This window comes from Zophobas morio, unplaced genomic scaffold, assembly GCF_036711695.1.
Source record: "Zophobas morio isolate AGI-343-1 ecotype UQ-CSIRO unplaced genomic scaffold, CSIRO_AGI_Zmor_V1 ptg000005l, whole genome shotgun sequence".
Classification (NCBI taxonomy): domain Eukaryota; kingdom Metazoa; phylum Arthropoda; class Insecta; order Coleoptera; family Tenebrionidae; genus Zophobas; species Zophobas morio.
This window is the reverse complement of record NW_026972110.1, coordinates 14,922,494-14,944,515: the sequence shown is the minus strand read 5'-3', so window position 1 is coordinate 14,944,515 and position 22,022 is coordinate 14,922,494. Positions and strand designations below refer to the sequence as shown.

Below are 22,022 nucleotides of genomic sequence, written 5' to 3'. Positions count from 1 at the left end.
CCGGTGGCAAAGAAGCTATTTTTCTTACCGAAAAAATATTTTGAAATATTCTTTATAATCTTTACTAGTTTCTACGTGACATTGCTTCCCATCTCTAAATATAAACACTTTAAGTTGTTATTGTTGCTGAGAGGCCATTTTTACGTATGAGCGTAAGCTAAGGAAGTAGCTAGGGGGAAATTAGGAGAAATTTTTGCCTCTTCTATACCTTGACAATTTATAATTAACCAAGTATGAATTGCAACATCAAAAATCAGAATAAAATGCGACGTTTTATTTAATAAGCGGAAGTCGAAGCAATAAAAAGTCAGAATCATCGCGCGCTCTTAAAACGGTGTTTTTACCATTGATCTAATAAAGGAGTGGATGGAGCCTTGTGTACGTTTCCATACGCGAGCGAGTGTAATCAACATAAGAAAGAAATAGCTACAGCGGTTATGCATCAGTGGGGAAAGGACGGCTGACCACGTATCACGTGCTGGGTGGCAAGAAACGCTTCATTTGAACGGGAATTAATACGTTTTCTTACGAATTTGTTCAAACAATCAATTATAACAAACGTCTGTTAATGAAAACTATATTTTTACAGCTTACACTAAAATTATGTGTAACGTGAAACAACAAAAATCATGTTAAGTGGTGGAGATAGTCCTTTAATAAAATGAAATGTATAGAAAATCTACAACATATTACGAATTCAGTTCATACAATAACCTTCTACAAGTTAACTAATCTTGTAGTGTATGTTCATTGGTAATTCTGAAATTTTTAGAATAAAACTAATTAAACTTTCGATAAAAGTGACAGGGTGCCTAATTAAATTAAACATATTAAATTGTGTGGAATTTTCTACTAAAATCTATTTTCTAAATCCACGTACAAATAACTAAAACAATAATAATCAATAAATATAAAATTCCCTCTTTTAATCCGTTTTTTTCGTAACTCGGAATGTTTAGGGAATCTAACAATTTTTTTAAATTATTTACGAACTCGTTCGTCTGTGTATGTGATTATTACCTATGAAATGAAACAGGATTGCTTTCTTTGCACGTTCTATTCAATTATACGCACAACACGATTTCATGATGTTTAACAAATAGTCCAATAAAATACAACTTAAGAAGACTGTAGACATTTAAATAAGGTAACTTGAGCCTAAAAAACGTAAATTTGCAAAAATACACCTTCAAACACCATGCGTAGCACGAATGAAACCTCCAGAAACACAGTGCTCTGCAGTTTCGCGTCAATGTTTTGCCACCCAGAGAGCCCTATCTCTGTCCCACTGTGTTGACAACGCGCGTCTCTCTCTAAGTTACTTCCATATAATATTATTTCTATGGTTTTTATAGTATCCACCGCTAAGCATTTCAGAGCTGCCTTTTCTAGTTTCTAAGATAAACTATAAATATTTGACGTAGATACACAAGGTTAAAAATAGAGTTCAAAATTACGGGTTCAGCATATTATTTTGTACATTTTAATAGGACAAAGGAAAATTTTGCGATAATTTAAAACAATTTTCAAACAAAATATAAAAATATGAAATATGAAAATAACTCATTTATAACATTAGACTTATTTTGAAAAATGTAAATAAAGCATAAAATACGAAATTCCCGTTGATGATCCTAGACGGCGCGTCCCTGTCAAGCCAATATTTCCAACCTAAGTAAGTGTTCGAGCCATAATTTCGTTAATAAGAAGGGGGCGAAATTTCGTCTCCGATTAGGAATATTCCAGGCGGCAATGGTGAAAACGAGCCGTGCAAAACATTTAGTCGAATAATGAATGTCCTGGAACATGTGACAGGCCGGCAAGTGGCAGCAGATGTCGCTACCGGAATCCTGAGATATTCCAGCGTCGGAATGCGCCGGATACCGGAGGAAGCTCCGGGATACCGGAGACGCCCCACGTCGCTGAAAACCCAGATAACTGGCGTCGTTTTTGTTGCGCGAAATCAAAAACGTCACACTTTTCAATTACACCGGACTCGTCGACGAAAATATTATATAAATTTAATGTCATCGCAATCCGATTATCGTCCTGCGCCACCGAATTATTTCGCTCTCGCCGGAATTAAACCGCAGGAAATGAAACGCTCCTGCAAGTACAGGAAGCGCCCTCAAAATCCGCTGTTTCGACCTTTATCGCCTCGGCTTCCATTCTTGTATTTTTGCGATAGATTTCGCGGCGGAAACGCTTTTTAATCTGCCGACTTAAGAACGCAGTAAAGCAAAATTTTAAAGGAAAATGAGAAATATACAAAACAACAGTCAAAACCCCACGACTCTAGTACCTCATTTTACTCAATGATTTAAAATCACTGTGTGAAGTCACGTTAACATTCAAATAATATTGATAAAGGTGGCGCCAAGTATCACCGGTTCTGGTAGGTCGGTAGATATTTATCGTTTGTTTTCTTTTTTTTAATAAAAGCTTCCAATTTTGCCGTACTGCCCCTTAATTAATGCCCGTGCTCGCCGGGAATTTGTAACATTCGGAGAGCTTAATGTGAAAAAGGTAAAGTTAAAATTATAAATAAGTTTAAAGGCGAGTTTGAAGTTAAATAGCTGTGTGTAAACCGTAATATGATTTGTGAGTGGAATGGCGAGTTACGTCGCCATGCTGGCGAAGTGTAAATCTAAAAAAGTTGAGCGTCGAGACGCCTTCATATAACCCGGGGTCGGGTGAATGCGGTTGTCTGCGATACTTACGTCAATCTACTGTGAGCTTTATGCTTTTTGCCCGCAGCTGTAATGTTATTACGGTTTTTGTGCATTCTGCCTGGAATCCACATGCGTGACGTGTCGATCGCCCGAATTCTATACCTAAAAAAATTTCGTTACGTTTAATAAACAGGCCACCTCGCTTTCCATCCCGATAATATAATTCCTCATTCGAGTCACAAAGATAGAGTGGGAGTCTTTGTTGATTCGGAAAATGTTAACAATCATTGCTGCTGAGGGTAACACAACCGGCTTTAGTGCTCATTTCACCGTAAACAATTATTTAATACTGTGATTAAATGAATAAAAACAAAAGGTGATACGCGGTTCTAACCACATTTGCTAGTTTCAGATTTGATTATTACGAAAGGAATAATTTTAATTGAAAGTAAACAGATGCACGTGTAGCAAATCCTAACGTCATGTAAATTATGCTTTGCTACTTTACGTAATAATAGACTGTTAACACGTAGTGACGCTTCATTGCGATGATAATCATAAACATAGTACACAGCAATACAAAGTTATACATGGTGTTTCGTGTATAATTGAGAAATTTGCTTAAGTGTAACTGTTTGTGTTGATTTTTAAAAGATTAAACTATAGTTCTGGAACAAATTCATTAATTTAAAAAGGAGTAGCAAGTAAATAATCTCAATTTCACTCAAAATTCACGAAATAGAAAATTTAAGAGCCCGAAGACATTTTCGTGTATGTTGAAATTTTATGGAAAATTGATAATGTTGTTAAACAGACTTTACAAAGCGTTGCAGATTTATAGCACAAGCAAATACCATATTAGACCAATATCCAGAATTTCGGGATCGGAACCATACCATAAAAATTGACCTTCCTTCAGTAGACATGATAAGAAAGAGATGTTAAATGTTCTGCGAATATGGATGTCAGTTGTTAATCCTAGATGGGCCATGGAATAAACGAACCCATCAGAGGATATCTATCTGGTCCGTCTTGGCCGTTTCAGGAGAAGAAGTGTCTGTGATCGATTTGTTACAACTTTTTTGACAAAAACGACAATAAAACAGTGTAGAAACAACATTACAGAAACGTAATAATCAAAACAAAATATTCATGTTCTATTAAAAGGTTAAAAGTTGTGAACCTATGAACTAAAAAAATTTTCTTCGAGACAAGAATGAGATTCGAACTCAAAAATACGGCACAAACACATTTGTAGACTATTATTGTGATTAAAAATAAAAGCAGATAAACCGTAAGTATAGGAATATATTATTTTGTAAAATTTAAATGGATTTTAGTGGAAAAAAAAATCAGGGGACCTCATTAAATCGTTGATGGGGATCATTATACAAACTTTGGTTAGCGTTTTATCATTTGCACGATGTTCATAATCATAACATGCTTATAAAATTCAACTACAATCGGTCTAATGAAAATCGACACAGGCGGCAGACAGACGGAAACGCGAAACTTATTGTTGTAGGAAACGTGGAGAAATCAAAAAAATGGTCGCAGGTTATTTCGACAGAGTTTCCCTCGCCTTTGAAATATAGTGCACCAAATCCCGCTTCTTTGAAATATGATAAAATTTGACTTTGCGGAATCAACGGGATCCAATATATTTTCAATTTATTAGTGCATGCTTAAGGTGGAACGCTAAAGGACAGACAATTTTGAATTAGGCCCTATTTATTGCCCTAAATGAAACCAGCAATTTTCCTACAACCTACCTGAGCTGAGATGAGTATGAAGGACAGACAATTACGTGATATCGGTCATAAAACCATTGTAAGCTGATAATGAAGGTTATTGATAATAATTTATATTAGGCTGCCGACAACAGGTCTTCAACGCAAAATGTTTCCTATTTTTTTGAAAAATTAAATTAGGCAAATTGTTTCTTCGTGTCCTTTGTTATTATTAGATCTTCATTAACGACTAAAGATTTAGAGATTTAATATTTTTCACTTGTTAATATGTGGAGTTCTAACTGATTTTTTTTAATGAATTTGAATTAAATTCTCTTTCCGTTGGTAAATACATCTTGTATAAATATATTTTATTGGCAAACATTTTTTTTCTATCAGGTCGTGATGTTTAATTATATATTCACATCAAATAAAAAAAATACTTTCCAAACAAAAACATCATTCGGTCATTCCGAAACTTTATACTAACCCGGTATTTACATCATCATACATATTTTTATTAATTTGATTTCTAAACATTAACAGTATTAACAATTATAATTCCAAATCTACCAGTTTCTCATATAATAATCGACACAATAACATTCATTCTTCCAGATGGATTATTATAAAATTGACTTCGTTGTCGAAAAATCAGCCGAGAATGCTAACAATTACTTTATAGGAGTCAGTCAGATTTTAGCATAGCTAGTCAATTTCCGAAATTTAAATACTGTTGCGCTTCTAGCGGCCAGATCTTGAACTAACCGCTCAAAAAGTGTTGAATTGAAACCCATTTTTTGCAATAACTTTTAGTTTTTGTTAAAAATTCTTCTGATGCTTGTGTAATACTAATATTATTTCTCTTAAAATTATTCGGCATATTTTGAATTAATTCATTGTATATTTTGACTTTAATAAACACATTATTATGTTAAATAAATTGTACCAGTAACAATCATTTAATGCAACAGCCCCTTTTAAAAACAGCTTCTTAGTCAGTGTGCGGATTCTCAAGCAATTCTATGATGTTTATTAATACACAAAAAAGAGGGAAAAAGAAGGCCGTGGTGCTTTTTTTACGATATTCCTCAGTCATATATACTTTTTTTTTTAATAAACTGTAATCAGCGGCTTAGAGCACGAAAAAAGCTATCTTTTTATCATAGAAAGTTATTAGCAGGATCGGCCACGTCTACAAACACACTGGACATAGCAAAATAATTATTTACTATCTTTCAAAAATTATCAGGAAATTTGTGTCATAATTATCAAAACTAATTTTTTTATCTCGCTCCATTTGTACAAAACGTGTCAAAACTCACATCTAAAGATGATGTGTCTTGGACATCTGATATGTTGCTGAAGTGCTGATAAAAGCGTAGACCAAATCATGACTCATTTAGTTTACACCGTTGCCATGGAAACTGTGCGTCTAATCGCTGTATTTGGCTGTAATCGTGACAGTGACCACTGACAGCAACTCAGTTGCGGGATTTCATCACCCCCGATTTATTAATAAAAAAAAGTATTCATGCCAAAACGAGAGATTTTCATAGATATTTTAATAGACATAACAAGTATGATAAATTTTTTTGGATGTGCGGTTGTGAAAAAATAATAAATTGTTTTGTTTTGTGTGTCTCCTCAGTAATGATTTAAAACCAAAGGTATGTGGACAAGTACTTTTGTAGTTTTATTGAATGTATTTTTGTATCTATTTCCTGCACACAATTTCGTCTATTAATTGGTAATAACAGCCTGTTTTATATCTTCATACTTAACTCAACAACCAATTATGTCCCCCAATTCAAAGGGTCACGAGCCGCCACTGACTGTTAGTTAGCACGTTAAAATTACAAGTATCAGTAGCGGCATTTCTGTTATAAGAAGATGGAATTTGATAGATTTTTTATCTCCTCAACGCGGAGCACTAACTAATTAATGCATTAATTAAGCACACTCGGTTTGTTCCCCAAAAAACTGGATGTCTAGCGTAAACACACACAAATTTCAACATTTACTTTTATTACGACAAAATAGTAAGATAACGTGATCATTTTTTGGAAAGACAATAAATTTTGATAATCAATTTATTATGCTTCCTATAGCCATAAAACTTTTGCAAGATTTCAGAGCATTCGGTTTTGCAATTTCAAAATAAAATTGTAAAATGTCTAGGGAAAAACTCAACACTGATTCATAAACTACAAATGCAGGAGTACCTTATTTTTTAGCAATTAAAGAATAAGTAAATTTTCGAGATGACGTCATTCTATTGTTGGTGGGGACGAGTAGTCAAATTTTGGTTAGCGTTTTATCATCTACACGCTAGTCTTAATACACACATAAAATTTGACAACAACCGATCCAATAGTTCCGAAGATTATATGACGAATAAAATCGGGACAGACGGCAGACAGACGGACAGACGGACGGAAACCTAGTTTTTTTTTCAGTTAGTGTTATTTGTATATTGATTTCTTTAGTCCTTTTGAGTCTATAGATTATTAGATTTTATGTAATGAAGTTATGTTCACTTTGTTTTCAGTTTTCTAAACTCTCGTAATTCCATTTTTACATCCACAGAATTGTTATTTTGTAATAATTTTCAAGTAAAAAAGCCTAATATGGGTCCCTTTCTTTTTATATTATTTATTATCGATCCTTGAACTTCTTCAGTTGCGAAGTAATGGTACATGCAGATAAATTATCCTCCTCAATAAATGGTTCAAATGGCATCATTATTTTTGAAAATAATCGTAATACAACAACTTAATGGCACATATAGTTTAGTTTAAAAACATTAAATCCTGGTAAATATTAGCATGTAACCTTTAGAAGGAAATTAAATCCTGTGCAATTTCCTATTTTATAAACATTAAATCTCCCTGGTCACCCCGGGAAGAGGCCCTTAATCTATTACACATTTTTTAACTTTGCAGTAAAACTATGAATATACACATGCATTATGAATTACGCCTAGTTTAAAATAAAAATAAAAGTCACACAAACACTTTCACGACTTCACCGTCTAGCGGCGCCACCACTGCAGCTTTATAGTTTCAAATCATTCAAATTCAATTCAAATCCAGCACTTGAAGCAACAAAAAACCAAAAATAGAAATTATAAAAAATTTTTAATCTTAGAGTTTTTTTCTAACCTAAAACATTGATTATATCTTGGTAAGACAATACTGTTGGAAAACTACGAATCAAATTCATTACAGCTGGCGCTGAAACTAGTTCAAAAAATCTTCAAATAAGATCAAAAATGAGAAAAAAAATCGGGTAGGTTTATTTTTTTTTTAGTTACCAGAATATGAATATTTTATTTTATGCCGTGGTCTCAAAGTAAGTAAACCTCTTTAAAGTACTTTGTAAAATGAGATCTCTAATTGAAGCTTTAGCATTTACTTGATAAAAGCTAAGTTCAGCTGAAATTTTAAAATATTGGAAAGATCAATTATTATCGCTGTAATAAAATAGGAAACAAACGACACACCGATTGAAAACCAAAATCGGATAATGAAACTCTAAAACGCGTTAACAGCAGCTATTACGTCTGTGTATTCTTAAACTAACAGTAGATATATAAAAACTAGTGAGATCTTACTATTACAAACTAAGTGGCAACTAGTATAATGTGAGTTGTATCGATCCGTAAATTAACAATTTTGTTATTGAAAATTGTTTCTGTAATAATGATCAAAGGCGATCAATAAATGAGTAATTGGTTTTAGATGCATCTAAGTTCTGAGTATGATTAATGGAGACAGACTCATGATGGATTTTCAGATTTTTAACACAAGACGCATTATCAGAAGTTTTTCGTGAAAAGGCACTCATGATCAAAAATAAGCAAGTAGGCAAAACAAGTACGGCTCAAATAAAAGGATCCCCTCAGATACACATTTATATATGTACAACTTTCATGCATTTGCCTACAACCGAAATGAACAGGCGTTTGGCCCAGAATCCGCTCTTTATTGATAACAAATAACTGATATAAAATTTACCAACTAAAAAGTCTAATATTCAAGCCGGAGGCACGTATTCATGCAAACAATACACATACACTATCATATGTTGAGGACAAAACAGTTCAGTTCAATGTGATAGTAAACAAAGGCATTACTATTTGAGACTATAGTTAATTAGTTATACGACGAGTAGTCCTGCAAATATTTGCACAGAATTCAGTTCTGTATACTAAATTCCCTAATTTCTTTCTTTTACGCAGAGATATCGCTTCTACTTTAAAGGAGCTTGGACCAATACAGGAAATATATCCTCAAAGAACTGCAGATCCCAGGATCAACAGGCACTGCGTGTATAGGTTGTAGATTATAATACAGCGAGGGATGAAAAAAATTATGGGTTGCGTCTGTATTCTTTCTGTGGCGCATGGATTTTCGTTTGGCGTTCGTTTCCTTGCGAGAAAAATGGCAGGAACTGAAAGCGTTCCTCCGGTAAATAATGTCCGATTGGCGTTCCGTTCCCGGTTAGCTGCATCGCCCGAAACTAAGTATATGTAGGCCGTATCGATAAGGCACGTATAACAAATTGTCGACGAACGAAAGCAGGGAACGGCGCTCCGGTCGATACGTCAGAGTCCGGGTTTCCGGTGCGTGAAGCTGAGTAAATAACAATAACCTCACGGACCTTTGAAAGGTGCCGCGTCACCCATAAACTTCAAACGAACGAAAGAAAAGAGCGATTCAATGCTACAACTTGATCGGACCTAATCGCCCGAAAACGAATCAAACTTAATTAATTCGGATATTTCGAATTTCGGTCCGGAGCTTCCGGTGGCGTCCGAGATGAAAGTGATTATTATAACGCCTAATTCAATTAATTCGACGGTTGCGAATTTTAATTGGGGATTACCTGAATGCCATAAACATTTTAATTGCGAAATTAGACCAAAGCCGGTGCGTTAATAATATAAAAGGGATGCCCTAACTAAACGCCAAATTGAAAATTTTAACACGGGCGCTAATTGATAATAAAGTAAGCGCAAATCGTCTAGACGGAATAAATTTCTTAAAATAGTAGCTACTAATGGTAATTTTTATTTGACGCCGTTTCCATGCGAAGCGGCAGCGCGAGCTTCCCCAGGCTCGGTTTCCTGAAAAATAATAAATAGACGGAAGTAGTTTTAATTCCGACATCAGCTCCTTTTATGTCTCTCCATAATGGAAGAAACATTATATTACCTTCGATCGGGCATTCCTTTCCGGAAAGATACTTTTGTATTGACGAAAACAGCCCGTATAAAAAAGCGCGGTCCCCATTTATGAGCAGTGTTCCCTTCCTGAAAAAATAGAGAATTCTAGAAACTAGGTCAATTTGTGTCGTTCCAAAATGATTTAAGCGGATACCAACAAGTCAAAGATTTAGAATCGAAGCAATGAAAAACATAAACTCTGATAATACCGTTTTTTTCTACTTTTCTTAATAGAACCCCGGAATGACAATGAGGCCATATTTTACCCGGAAACGATTTCAAAACAAACATTATTTCCCTCTTTGTATCGCTCCCACTAGTTCATCCAAACATCTCTCAAGGACAAAATAAATCAACGTTAAAATTCTATTAAACATGACCAGAAAAGAACCGACAAAACTCTACACACTTCCTCGTTGCAAATTTTATTTTGTCCCACTACAAAGACCCGAGAATAAGCTATCCAACATGCTGCTTTTGTAATTACTTTACAGTCTCGAAAGTTTTCAGCTACACTGTGGGCTGGGAGTTGCGGTGTCGGGTAAACAACTACCGAAAATGCGAACAGAACAAACACGAAAAATTGACAGAAAAACAAGCTGAAGACAAACGAAAATATGTGAAATGTGGCCAAGCAACGAATACGTTACACTGAAGAAAAGTTTGTTCATTCTAGGGCAAAATGAGACGGAGCTTTGAAAACACGAATAACAACTTGATCGACTGTTAGTGTGAATCGTTCTAGTTTTCTATAAAACTCTTTATTTTGCTTATAGTCCATTCTGTCTGTATTTTTAATGAACGATTCCGGAGAATTTATACAAGGACTTGTCCCTCTTAGTTCAATAATAATAATAATATTAAGATTAACATAAGTCCAAGTTTTCGGTAAACATTTTTTGTGGTTACTGGCTATTTTCTGACCGTAAACTAAAAAGAATTGTAATAGAGTCTATCCAGCGAACGGCTACTTTCATGTTTTCTCGACCTTTTATGACATCCTAGGATATAAAAAATAGGTCTCCGTTTCCGTCTGTCTGTCGTCCGTGTTGATTGATTGTTGTCAAATTGTATGTGTTTTAGGAATAAAGTGTAGATGCTAAAATGCTAATTAGAACTGGTGTGATTATCCCCACCAACAATTTGATGACGTCACTTCAAAATTTCCCATAGTAAATGCTATCTAAATTTTATGACATAATGTAGTCCTGTATTTGTGGTTTATGAATTCACCTTTATTTTTATTGCTGTTATTATTATTATATTTTTATTGTTTAATATTTCTAACAGCAAAGCGCTTTGTTAAATGTACGAAACAATGTAAGACGTGTGGCTATAGCTGAATGGTAGAAGGTTGATTTTGCACTTTTATATTTTCTCGACGTTTCGTGACCCCTATAGCACATAAAAGGTAGTCTCCTGTTTCCGCCTGTCTGTCTGTCTGTCTGTCTGCCTGTATCCATTTTTATTAGACACGTAATCTCTGAAACTGCTGGATCGATTGTAGTCTTGTACGTGTATTAGAAATATCATGTGGATGGTTAAATGCTAACCAAAATTTGGCTAACCATTCCCACCAACGAATCCACTTTCAGGTTTTTCGCTAACCCTTCAAATTTTCACAAAAACATTTGCAAGGTATAATAACTTTTATTTTTTTTTCTTGCATTGGTATATCGCTGTGACTACTTTTCTTTTGTGCTGTAACTAGAATTATCCACGTTGATGACGTCATCACAAATTTTTTATTGGTCAAATTAAGAATGAATCACATAATAATGATAAAATACGAAATATAGTATTCAGAACATTTTGTTCAATTGTGGTTTAATTAATAATTTTAGCCCTGTTTTGAGAAGACAAATGCATTCAAATCAAACTAATTTCTACGTGACATTCTTTCAATGTATAAACATAAATAAACACTTCAGCTTCCGATTGCTATTACCTGGTGCTGAAAGACAAGGGGTGTTAGTTATGACTCTGGTTTTTACTTTATAGCGGTTACAACAAACCGAAAATCGTAAAATCAAATTTTAAAGTTAAAAAAAAATGTTGATGACGTCATTGCAAAATTGTGTAAAAAAAAAAAACTCAACTCGAAAATGCTGGATGTGTTTCATTGAATTTCAGGGGCAAGGAAAGTTCTGTCGAAATAACTCTCGACCAATTTTTATTGTGATGTAATCTTTGGATTCCCTTGTGTTTTATATTAACTACCTGATAGAGGTTTAATAAAAAACTGCATTCATTGGACTGAACTTCAGGGGCGAGGAAAGTTTGGTTTAAATAACCTTAGACCAATGTTTAACCCCCGACTTAAAAAGTGGTGTGTTCCAATTACCGCACCCTTCAAAGTTTTGAAGCTTTTCTCTGTGTATCTGTCTGTGTCCACCCGATAGACCGATTTCAATGCGTTCTTTTTTTTGAAAGTTGATTTAATCGAGATAGTTGTCAGTTGTCTTGTGTCAGGGTTTTTTTTATGTATTAACACTTGTTTGATAAGGATGTGGTGCGTGTTAAAAAATACCATATTGGGGATGCGCACATTTTTTTTCTGAAATTAAAGTAAAATATACATGCAACGAAGGTTTCATTCAAAAAAAGATGGAATAAACTGATTAGTCGAAGTTAGGCAAAAACAAATAAATTCTTCTCGTCATTTGTTTATTTAAACTTAGTATTAGAACACTATTATGAAAATCATCTGTAGACATTGATGTTAATATTAAATTTTGATTTCGTTATTTGGAATGATTTCAGGAAATACTACAGATGGATTTTCTTGACGAGTGCCTCGATAATACCGCTGTAATATTTCCATCTGATTGTTTGTTACGAATTTCTGTAGACGAAAACCGCTGGATTGATTATAGTGGAATTTTAAGTATACTTACATTAAGACTGTCGTTCATCCGGTAATTAAAATTTATTTATTCATTCCCACTAAAACTTTAATGACGTTATTTCAAAAGGTTATCTATTTTTACGCATTTCATGGCCTGTTTCATGACCTCTACAGTACAAAAAAACAAATGTCCCGTTTTCGTCTGTCTGTCTGTTGTCTGTCTATGTTCATTTCTAACAGATGCATAATTTTCAAAACCACCAAACCGATTGTTGTCAAATTTTAGATGTATGCTAGTGATATCATGTAGATGCTAAAATGGTAAATGCTATTTAACTTTTATAAAATCAGATACTCCTATACATACATATAGGCCATCCACAAATTTAGTCGCAAAAGCAAGTAAATAAAGGACTGTATGAATGAAGAGAAGCTCGGGATGATGTCATAAACTTACTTTTAATAAACCTGCATTATTCGTTGACAACTATGGTGGAGGAATCAAAATCATAAAGTCACTAAATTTATGGATGACCTATACTTGTGATTAATGAATCCGCCTTGAGTTTTCGCACGAAAAATTGCATAACAAACTTTTATTCGTGAACACAGAAGCTTGTGGAAACTAAATTTCGAGTTTATATTCCATGCGCTTATGTAAAAATTAATGACTTGTCAAAATGTTGACGTTTTAAATTCAAATTTTTGATAGCCAGAGAGAAATAGGTTAAGCGTTTAAAATTTCCAACATACGTTTTCTGAAACACAGCCATCTGAGATCACGAATTATGTTTCTCACTTGTTACTTGTAATATAAGAGGAATTGTCAGAAGGGCGCTTGAGCTATTTTTTTTCTGTGGATTTCTTGATTGTACTTCAGGGAAGAGGAAAGTTCGATACAATGGCATGAAACCATTTTTGTTCAGCAGGAATGTAGGATAAATTTAAGTTCCTTGTAAAGTGGATTTCTTCTCAATTCATTCATATATACAGGGTGAGTCACTAAGAATGCGTTCCTCTATGTCCCATAAGAATAAGTTTAAGGACCATGTATTAAAATTAAAAGAGAGTTTGTAAACAAATAAATGAAAATAAATTATTATAACCTTCAAAGATAGATATCTATTTTTATTTTTTTCAAATAGAACACCCTGTATTATATTACAGCATTTTCTTCTGATTTGTGGTGTACTTTCTTTTTGTTAGTATTTTCTATGTCCAAACTTGGTACTTATTGAGATTGTTGACTTTTTAAGGGACACATCGACGTATTAAAACAAAGAGAACAACTGAAATGTAGATAATTGAAAAATTGCAAAGTTAATTTTTTTCTATAAACACTCTGTATATTAATTTTATTTAATTGATAGATACTGTTTTTGGAATTGATAATGTTTATTTTTCCATAAAATATTGTGACGCAGATCTAAAAAAAATGTCATTACAATTTTTTCTAAACCCTAAATTGCTAAAAAAAATTAAAAAGTGGACAAATGTGATAACGTTCCATGGGAATTTCAAAAATAAACTGTGGTTATAAAACTTAGGAAGGGCCTAATAAGAATATGCAAATATATTTTAAAAAGGTAATTTGAAAACAAAACAGTCAATAAATTTAGTACACAAAGGGTGACCAAACAATGACGGATAGCACGATGCTACGTTGTTAAGAAGGCTATGAGGAACTAAAAAAAATGTTTTTAACCATTTAACCAAATTTTTGAAAAGATATATTAAATTTCAAATTTGAACAATCAACTTTGTAATTATGATGTTTTAAGGAGAATCTAATTGACAATCTAGAATTCTAAAATAGCAAAAATGACATCTGTCAAGACTAAAAAATGATATAATTATTGATTGTATTCTAGCAAATTATTATTAAATAATTAATTACTAATACTTTATTATTGAACTGTCTAATAGATATGCAGGTATTTAAAACAAATCAGAATTACGAAGTTTCTTCACATTCTTCTTGACAATGGAGCTTATTCCTCATTTTTGATCACCCTATATCTATGAATATAAATGCTCAGACAGTCAACATTAAAACAAAGAACAATTTTTATTTTAAAGCAAGGGCCCAAAATAAAATGATGAAATGCGCAATGTTGCGAAAAAATTGGTTATTTTTCTAATAGAGACTTTATTGACAGGAATTACTTCTAAAAAAGTGCGCTCTAACGTTCACTAAGCGTTGGTCACGTTTCAGAGGGTGGCGAAAACACTCTCTAAACTTTTGGGCCAATTTTTAACATTACAACTTAATTTCACTTTTTAAAAGTTCATGTTGCATTTCTTTGTTTTCCTGTTAGTACCGCCGGCTCATTTACACCATTTACCCCGAAGGCAACACAACAGCCTCCTAAAGACCCATTTCTGCATTGAACCCCGACTTCTTGTGTGCCCATGATTATAAAATCGATGCGCTTTTTTGGTCAACCTCCGCTCGAAGTCGTTTGGATTATCTTTTTGAACGTAATGTTGTGCACATTTCCTGTTCTTTCTGCACCGTCCGCTTTTCTAATGATAAATTACGGCTTTACCTTTGAAAAGGTGGTGCAAAGCGAATTCCAGCTGTGAGTTCTAAAAGTCTACTAAACTGTTTATAATATATCCGCTCCGCGCTGCACAAAGAGGTGTTATGTAAAAGCGCTGGAAGTTTTGTTTGGTCGGACGCGTCCATCCGCATACTTCCTGGCAATTATTGTTCCATTTTTCTGTAATTAACAATCGGGCTAGCAGCGGTCGATAACTTTTAGTTAATGGATATATTTTTAATAGGTGCTGCGGTCATTGTGGAAGTGACAGCAGGTTGAGTAAATATGGAAATTCAATTAAACGTTTATTGACAAACGACATTATTTCAAACAACAAACAGAATTTATTACTTTCAATTATGCATTTTAATTGTAAAAGCAAATCGTTCACTTTATATGCTAATGTAATTCGGTGGCGGTTTAATTAATTTTTTTATGTAGTACCTATTTCTAAAGTCTTCTGGTGGCGGTTTTTTCGCTTTTCTAAGCTTATTGTGCTTTGAGTAAATAGAAGCAACATAATAAACTTCCGGCGGCTGTAGCAACGAACTGAGTTTATTTTGCGAAAAGCACAAACAATTTTGCAGAGCAAAGAATTAATTCGCTTGGTACATAGAAATTTGTGTGTACTTTAATTCTTGTTAGTTGTCAGTTGAAATAAAGACAACGATAAACGGATATTGGTGTTTTATTTCCCAAACGTGCAGTATACAATATACAGCTCGGTATATAAAAATGGAACAATTTTTTATAATATTATTGCTATTTTGAAAAGTGACACCACATCATAACTTTACGAAAGCCTAGCTAGAATTTTTTACAGCCGTTATTAAAGTATAATTAAAGCAGTTTATAATTATTTTAAATTTTACAAGATATTTTTAGCTTTTTTTAAAGTATTCATTAAAAACTAGCGTTCCCTAATACGATCTAAAATAGAAGATTTAAAAGCGTCTGTACCAGACTGCAATTTTCAATTTTTTAACGAATTTGGTCTGTATATTGCGGACATTCCATAAAATATTAAAAATACTCGCGTCATGTGGTGTGTAAGGCTACTCCTGTATAACTGGACTAGATTTTCACATTCCACATTATTACGTTGGTTTTTCATTACGATGTATACAGGAGTAGATACATATTTAAATACTACAATAATTTTTGGAGGAATCAGTTTTCCTTTTTACTTCCCGAGCGTAAGCAAAGGAAGTATTGTAATCGAGTCCGTCGGCCGACTCTCTACTTTTACGTTTTCTCGATCTTTCATGACCCCTAGAAGACGAAGAAATAGGTCTCCCATTTCCGTCTGTCTGTCCGTCTGTCCGTCTGTCCGTCTGTCCGTCTGTCCGTCTGTCCGTCTGTCCGTCTGTCCGTCTGTCCGTCTGTCCGTCCGTCTGTCCGTCTGTCCGTCTGTCCGTCTGTTGTCACGGATTTTTATTAGACAGATAATCTCCGAAAGTACTCGACCGATTGTTGTGAAATTTTGTACTTATATTAAGAATATCATGTAGATGGTAAAACGCTAACCAAAATTTGTCGAATCATCCCCACCACTAAAGCGATGACGTCACTTCAAAATTGTACATAGTAAATGGGTTTTCAATTGTATAAAATAACATAGTCCTACACATGTAGTTTACAACTCTGAATCGACTTTTCACCCGAAACGTCCAGATTTTTGGAAAAAAAATCAAAATTATAAAACAACATTTTGAAATTTAATTTTTAATCTGCTAACCAGAATGCTTTGAAATGTTGCAGATGTTTTAAGGCTATAAAGAGCATCATAAATCTTTAGTCAAAAAATATTTGCTTATCCCCTCCAAAAACTTGATGACGTCAGCTCAAAAGTTTGTGGAATAAATCATATCTAAAATGTACAAAATATGATGAGTCTGTACTTGTGAACTATGACTCCATTAATATTTTTTGGATTTGCATATACAGGGTGACTCAAAAAAATTAATGAATGCGTAAATATATTTTATTGATTTAATCAGGAACTACAAAACCGAATGCTCTGAAATCTTGCAGATGTTTTAAGGTCATAAAGAGCATAATAAATGTTTAGTCAAAATATATTTGCTTATCCCCTCCAAAAACTTGATGACGTCAGCTCGAAAGTTTGCCGAATAAATCATATCTAAAATGTACAAAATATGATGAGCCTGTACTTGTCATTTATCACTCCATTCATATTTTTTGGATTTGCATATACAGAGTGACTCAAAAAAATTAATGAATGCGTAAATTTATTTTATTGATTTAATCAGGAACTACAAAACCGAATGCTTTGAAATCTTGCAGATGTTTTAAGGTTATAAAGAGCATAATAAATTTTTAGTCAAAATATATTTGGTTATCTTCTACAAAAAACTGATGACGTCAGCTCAAAAGTTTTCCGAATAAATCGTATCTAAAATGTACAAAATATGATGAGTCTGTACTTGTGATTTATCATTCCATTCATATTTTTGGATTTGCATATGCAGGGTGACTCAAAAAAATTAATGAAGGCGTGAATTTATTTTATCGATTTAATCAGGAATTACAAAACCGAATGCTTTGAAATCTTGGGAATATTTTAAAGTTATTATAAGCATGGTAAACTTTTGTTCAAAATGTATTTGTTCATCCCTCCTAAAAAAATTGATGACGTCACCCTTAAATTTTGCTGAATAAATCCTATCTAAAATGCAAAAAATATGATGAGTTTGTACTTGTGATTTATCATTCCATTCATATTTTTTAGATTTTCTTAAGAGGTGGTTCAAAAAAATTAATGAAGTCAATTTATTTTATTGATTAAATTAAAGGCAACACTTATTATTAGTATTACACCCCAACCAACCCAATTTGGTAGACACAAAATTTGTTAAAGGAAAAACTCGGTTGAAACATAAGGGTAGCACGCTTATTTACATCGACTTTAACATTACAGACCTGCATTTGTTTTATGCGTTCACTTGATTCCGCGAATGTGAAATAGACATGTTTATAATCAACCAATTGTGAATTTCACCGTCAAGAATTAAAATAAAACCCAATGTTTTATATAATAAGCGGAAGTCGAAGCAATAAAACCGACGGTCGTTTTGTTTACAGTTTCTGTGTTTGGCTCTCACGTATGCTGTTACGCCTGTCATCTTAAATTAACAATGTTTATACATACACGATTTTCAGTTGCCTCTGATACGTAGGTATACGTGAGTAAATTGTTTCGTTATTTTATTGATTATTACAAATCAATATTCAAACGACCCAATTCATTTTCCCGAAAATTTGAGAATATAATAATTTTATTCTTAGTATTACACTACATCTATCCCAACTGATATACGTGTCCTTGCAAAAATGTTGATGACGTCATCGCAATTTTTTTTTAAATTCCCACTACAAAAATGTAATGAGAAAAAAAACACAATAGGCATGCAGTCGTCAAGTTTCCGACAGCGAGGGAAGTACTGTCTAAACTCTTTAGACCAATTTTTTATATGTATATTGTTGACGAGTTGCCTCATGCACTTAAGCATATTTAATCAAAGATCACTACAATTCAGTTAATCGGGACGTTAAGGATAGATACAAAACTGAATCTGGGAAATTTCTATAGAGATTACTGATGCCTCAGGAGATATTTTTTTTTTTTATATTTGCGCTCTTTGTATCTGTGATATCATTGCAAAATTATGTAGTAGAAAACGACAGCAAAATTTACTTAACAAAATTTTGCTCGAATAAATATGCAAGGTTTATGATTTATTAATGTCTCAATTAACATGTCAGACGACTGTTGATAAAAACATCAAAAATACATGCAAAAGTGTGATACAGTTTTAATTATCCGCTTAAGTGAATTTCTGCAAACATAATTAGAATAAAATTACACTGCTTTTTAATTTTTAAAACTGAAAAGAAAAGTAGCGTGACTAATAATTGTAAATATCCTTTTTTTTGTAGACTAGTGGGGCCATTAAAGTATTTGTGATGTAATTAGTAACTGTCTTAAAACTATTGTAAAAATTTTAGCTCGCCATAACCATAATGTAGAATGTTGTACTAACGATGTCAAGTCGCATACAGATGTATATCTACCACACAGGTGTACTAACGATCTGATGGAAGGAAAAGATTAAGATTACGAATATACCGTGGACTAGTGAAAAAATGATTTGAATCAGTCTAGCGGAACTCGTTTAGGGTTACAATTCACAGTTGAATTATTTTCAGATGTACAAAGTGTATCATTTAAAGGCAACTTAAAATTTTTGTAATTTTTTATAAAACTTGTTAGTAAGCTTGCGTTAACATGTAAATAAAAAATATACAACATTTAAACTTACTGTAGGTTGGACCGGAGTTGAGGTTCCCTGGAAATAAAATACGTATTATAGTGAGAGATTCAAAACTTTAAAATTATTAGTTTTAATATTCGAATTATACCAAAGTTATTTTATCGTTTATTTCGATTCGATTTTGTTGAGTCGAGTTATCAAAGTCGTTGCTATAAAAACGTAAATCACAGCAATCCTAAAGCTAATCCTTGAGACACTCCAACAGTTAATTCTCGATGTTTAAATAAAAATTAAAACTTTTCCAGAGTTAGTTTACTAAAATATTTCGTATGCTCCAAAATGCGTTTTCAATGTCTGTATGTCGCTGTCTGTCATTGGATAAATAATCGCTTAAATTATTGAACCGATGTTTAACGCTGCAAAATATTGATGGCATTTCAAATTATGTTAAAGTAAAAATTAAAAATTAAAATTAAATTAAATTAAATCTCATTTTAAATGTACAGCTGATATACTCCTCATTTATGGTTTTACAATAAACTGTTGTTTTCAACTTCACTTGCTGGATTGTTCTAAGGAAAAAATACACTTTGTAATATTAGCTAAGTATACCCGGTGTCCCAATTTAGCTGTTCCACTTTAATGTTTGAGTTATTTGAAAAGTTTGAATTTTAGAAAGATTAATACAAAGAAATTTGGATACAAAATGAATATACTATTAACATTACTTCCCGGGTGCAAGCCAAGGAAATACTGAATAGGGTCCATCATGTTTTCTCGACGTTTCATGATCTCCAGAGTATGACGCAATAGGTCTTCCGTTTCCGTCTGTCTGTCTGTCGTCTGTCGACTAATTATTGTTAAATTTTATATGTTTGTTATGAATATCGCGTAGGTGGTAAAACGCTACCCAAAATTTGTTTAATTATCCCCACCAACAATGTGATGACGTCACCTCAACTGTTTTCATAGTAAATGTTATTTGCTTTTTATAAAATAACATACTCTTGCAGTTGAGAATATATCATAGGCAACGAGATGGTAGCAAAAAATATCCAAAATTATATAATAACATTTTGTACCAGCATAAAAGCAAGGCCGCCATTCCGGTAAAATCCTATCTAACTAGCAACGCAAAGTACGTCGTAGTTCTAGGTAGGTAAAAGATAAAATTTTTTCAAAATCAAATTTTATAATTTTTCGAAAAACTGGATGAAAACTGTAAGAAAGTATTGTAATATGGTTAACTGGACGACTTTCATATGTTCTCGAGGTTTCCGGATGCTTAGAGTACGAAAGAGTAGGTCTCGCGCTTACGTCTGCCCTCTGTGTTGATTTATATTGGAGATCCCTTCGAATTTTTTTCACTAATAAGTGTCATTTAAATTTTATAAAATAATATTCTTTTGTACTTGTGGTTTTTGAAACCGCCTTGAGATTTAATCCGAGGCATCAAAATGTGTGCAAAAAGTCCAGACTGTAGGAAAATATTTTTTCTTACATTATTACTGCTATTGTCTACATTTTTTATGTATAGAGGTTATCACAAATAAAAAACCGCCAAATCAGATTGCATCATTTTTTCAAAGAAGCTGGATTTGTTGAACCGTACTCCAGAAATGAGGGAAGTTCTACTGAAATAATCCCCGACCAATATGTATTTTGGCGTTCCTATTTATCTATTCCATTTCAAGATCTCAAATGTGTGAAAACAGAAGTTTGAAATTTAGAACAATTATTTAATACAAAAAAAAAAAAAAACTGTAACTCTGGCAAGAAATACCGGGTCAGCAGTAAAAAACACGATTAAAGCCGTGGATTTTTGAAAGTTTGTCTTTTTGACATTTCAGTTAAAATGAAAAACGTCATTTTAGCATCTAAGGCGAAGGCAACTAATTTAAGTTCCATTCGAAATGTCCTAAAAATAACTATTTGGCCTTATTAAAAATATATATGTATAGATAATTAGTATATAGTATGTAGTGAGGTAGTTTACATAAGATTTTTTATTGCAGAAAATAGTTTAAAATTCCTTTGAAACTTCAAGAAAAATTATCGAGACCCATGTTTACTCGACTTAACTTTAATTTTTTCAGATTAAGCTGGCAAATTTACAAAATGTATTAATTCTGTAAATTCTGGTGTGTATTTTTGTCAAGAATGCCTTTGAAAACATCAACATTTTGTGTCTTATTTATGACCTGCTTTTTTACACCCCTTTCAATTTCTTTTAAGATCCTCCTTTGTAATAAATATTTCGCTAAAACGTACGAAATACAAGCAGATCTTTGAGATTTATGAGTACACGAGTTTTTGTCTAGTCTTATTGAACGTGGTTTTACTAAGAACCAGAATCCGCAATACAAAAGAACCAACAAAATAAAAAAAAAAACAACTACAAAGTTATCAGTCATGCCTGCTTATTTAAGTGACTTCGAGAAAACAGTGACTAGAAGCGTGTTGAAATTATGCAAGGTTTCTATAAATGATTATAAGATCAAAGTAGGTCATGGAAACGTGCCGCCTTTCAGTTTTGAACGTTACTAAATGCCCAAGCACTCACGATAAATACCAGACGCATCTGTATAACTGGTTTCCTAAATGCTTCATATCTTATTAAGCAAGTGTACACCCCCTTTTTAATTTCAAAAATGTTCTGTAACATCCTTTCAATACTTTGGACCCATTGTTCAAATTCATGTTG

The 22,022-nt window shown here is 33.0% G+C and overlaps 1 protein-coding gene across 1 annotated transcript in view; it reads right to left on the bottom strand.

The window, feature by feature from the left end:
• The window catches only part of LOC135145808 (uncharacterized), a 475,573-nt gene that overhangs the window by 147,324 nt on the left and 306,227 nt on the right, over positions 1–22,022 (bottom strand). The window contains exon 7 of the mRNA XM_064077949.1: positions 19,367–19,393. Coding sequence (XP_063934019.1) covers positions 19,367–19,393 — 27 coding nt within the window. The remainder of the gene's footprint in view (positions 1–19,366; positions 19,394–22,022) is intronic.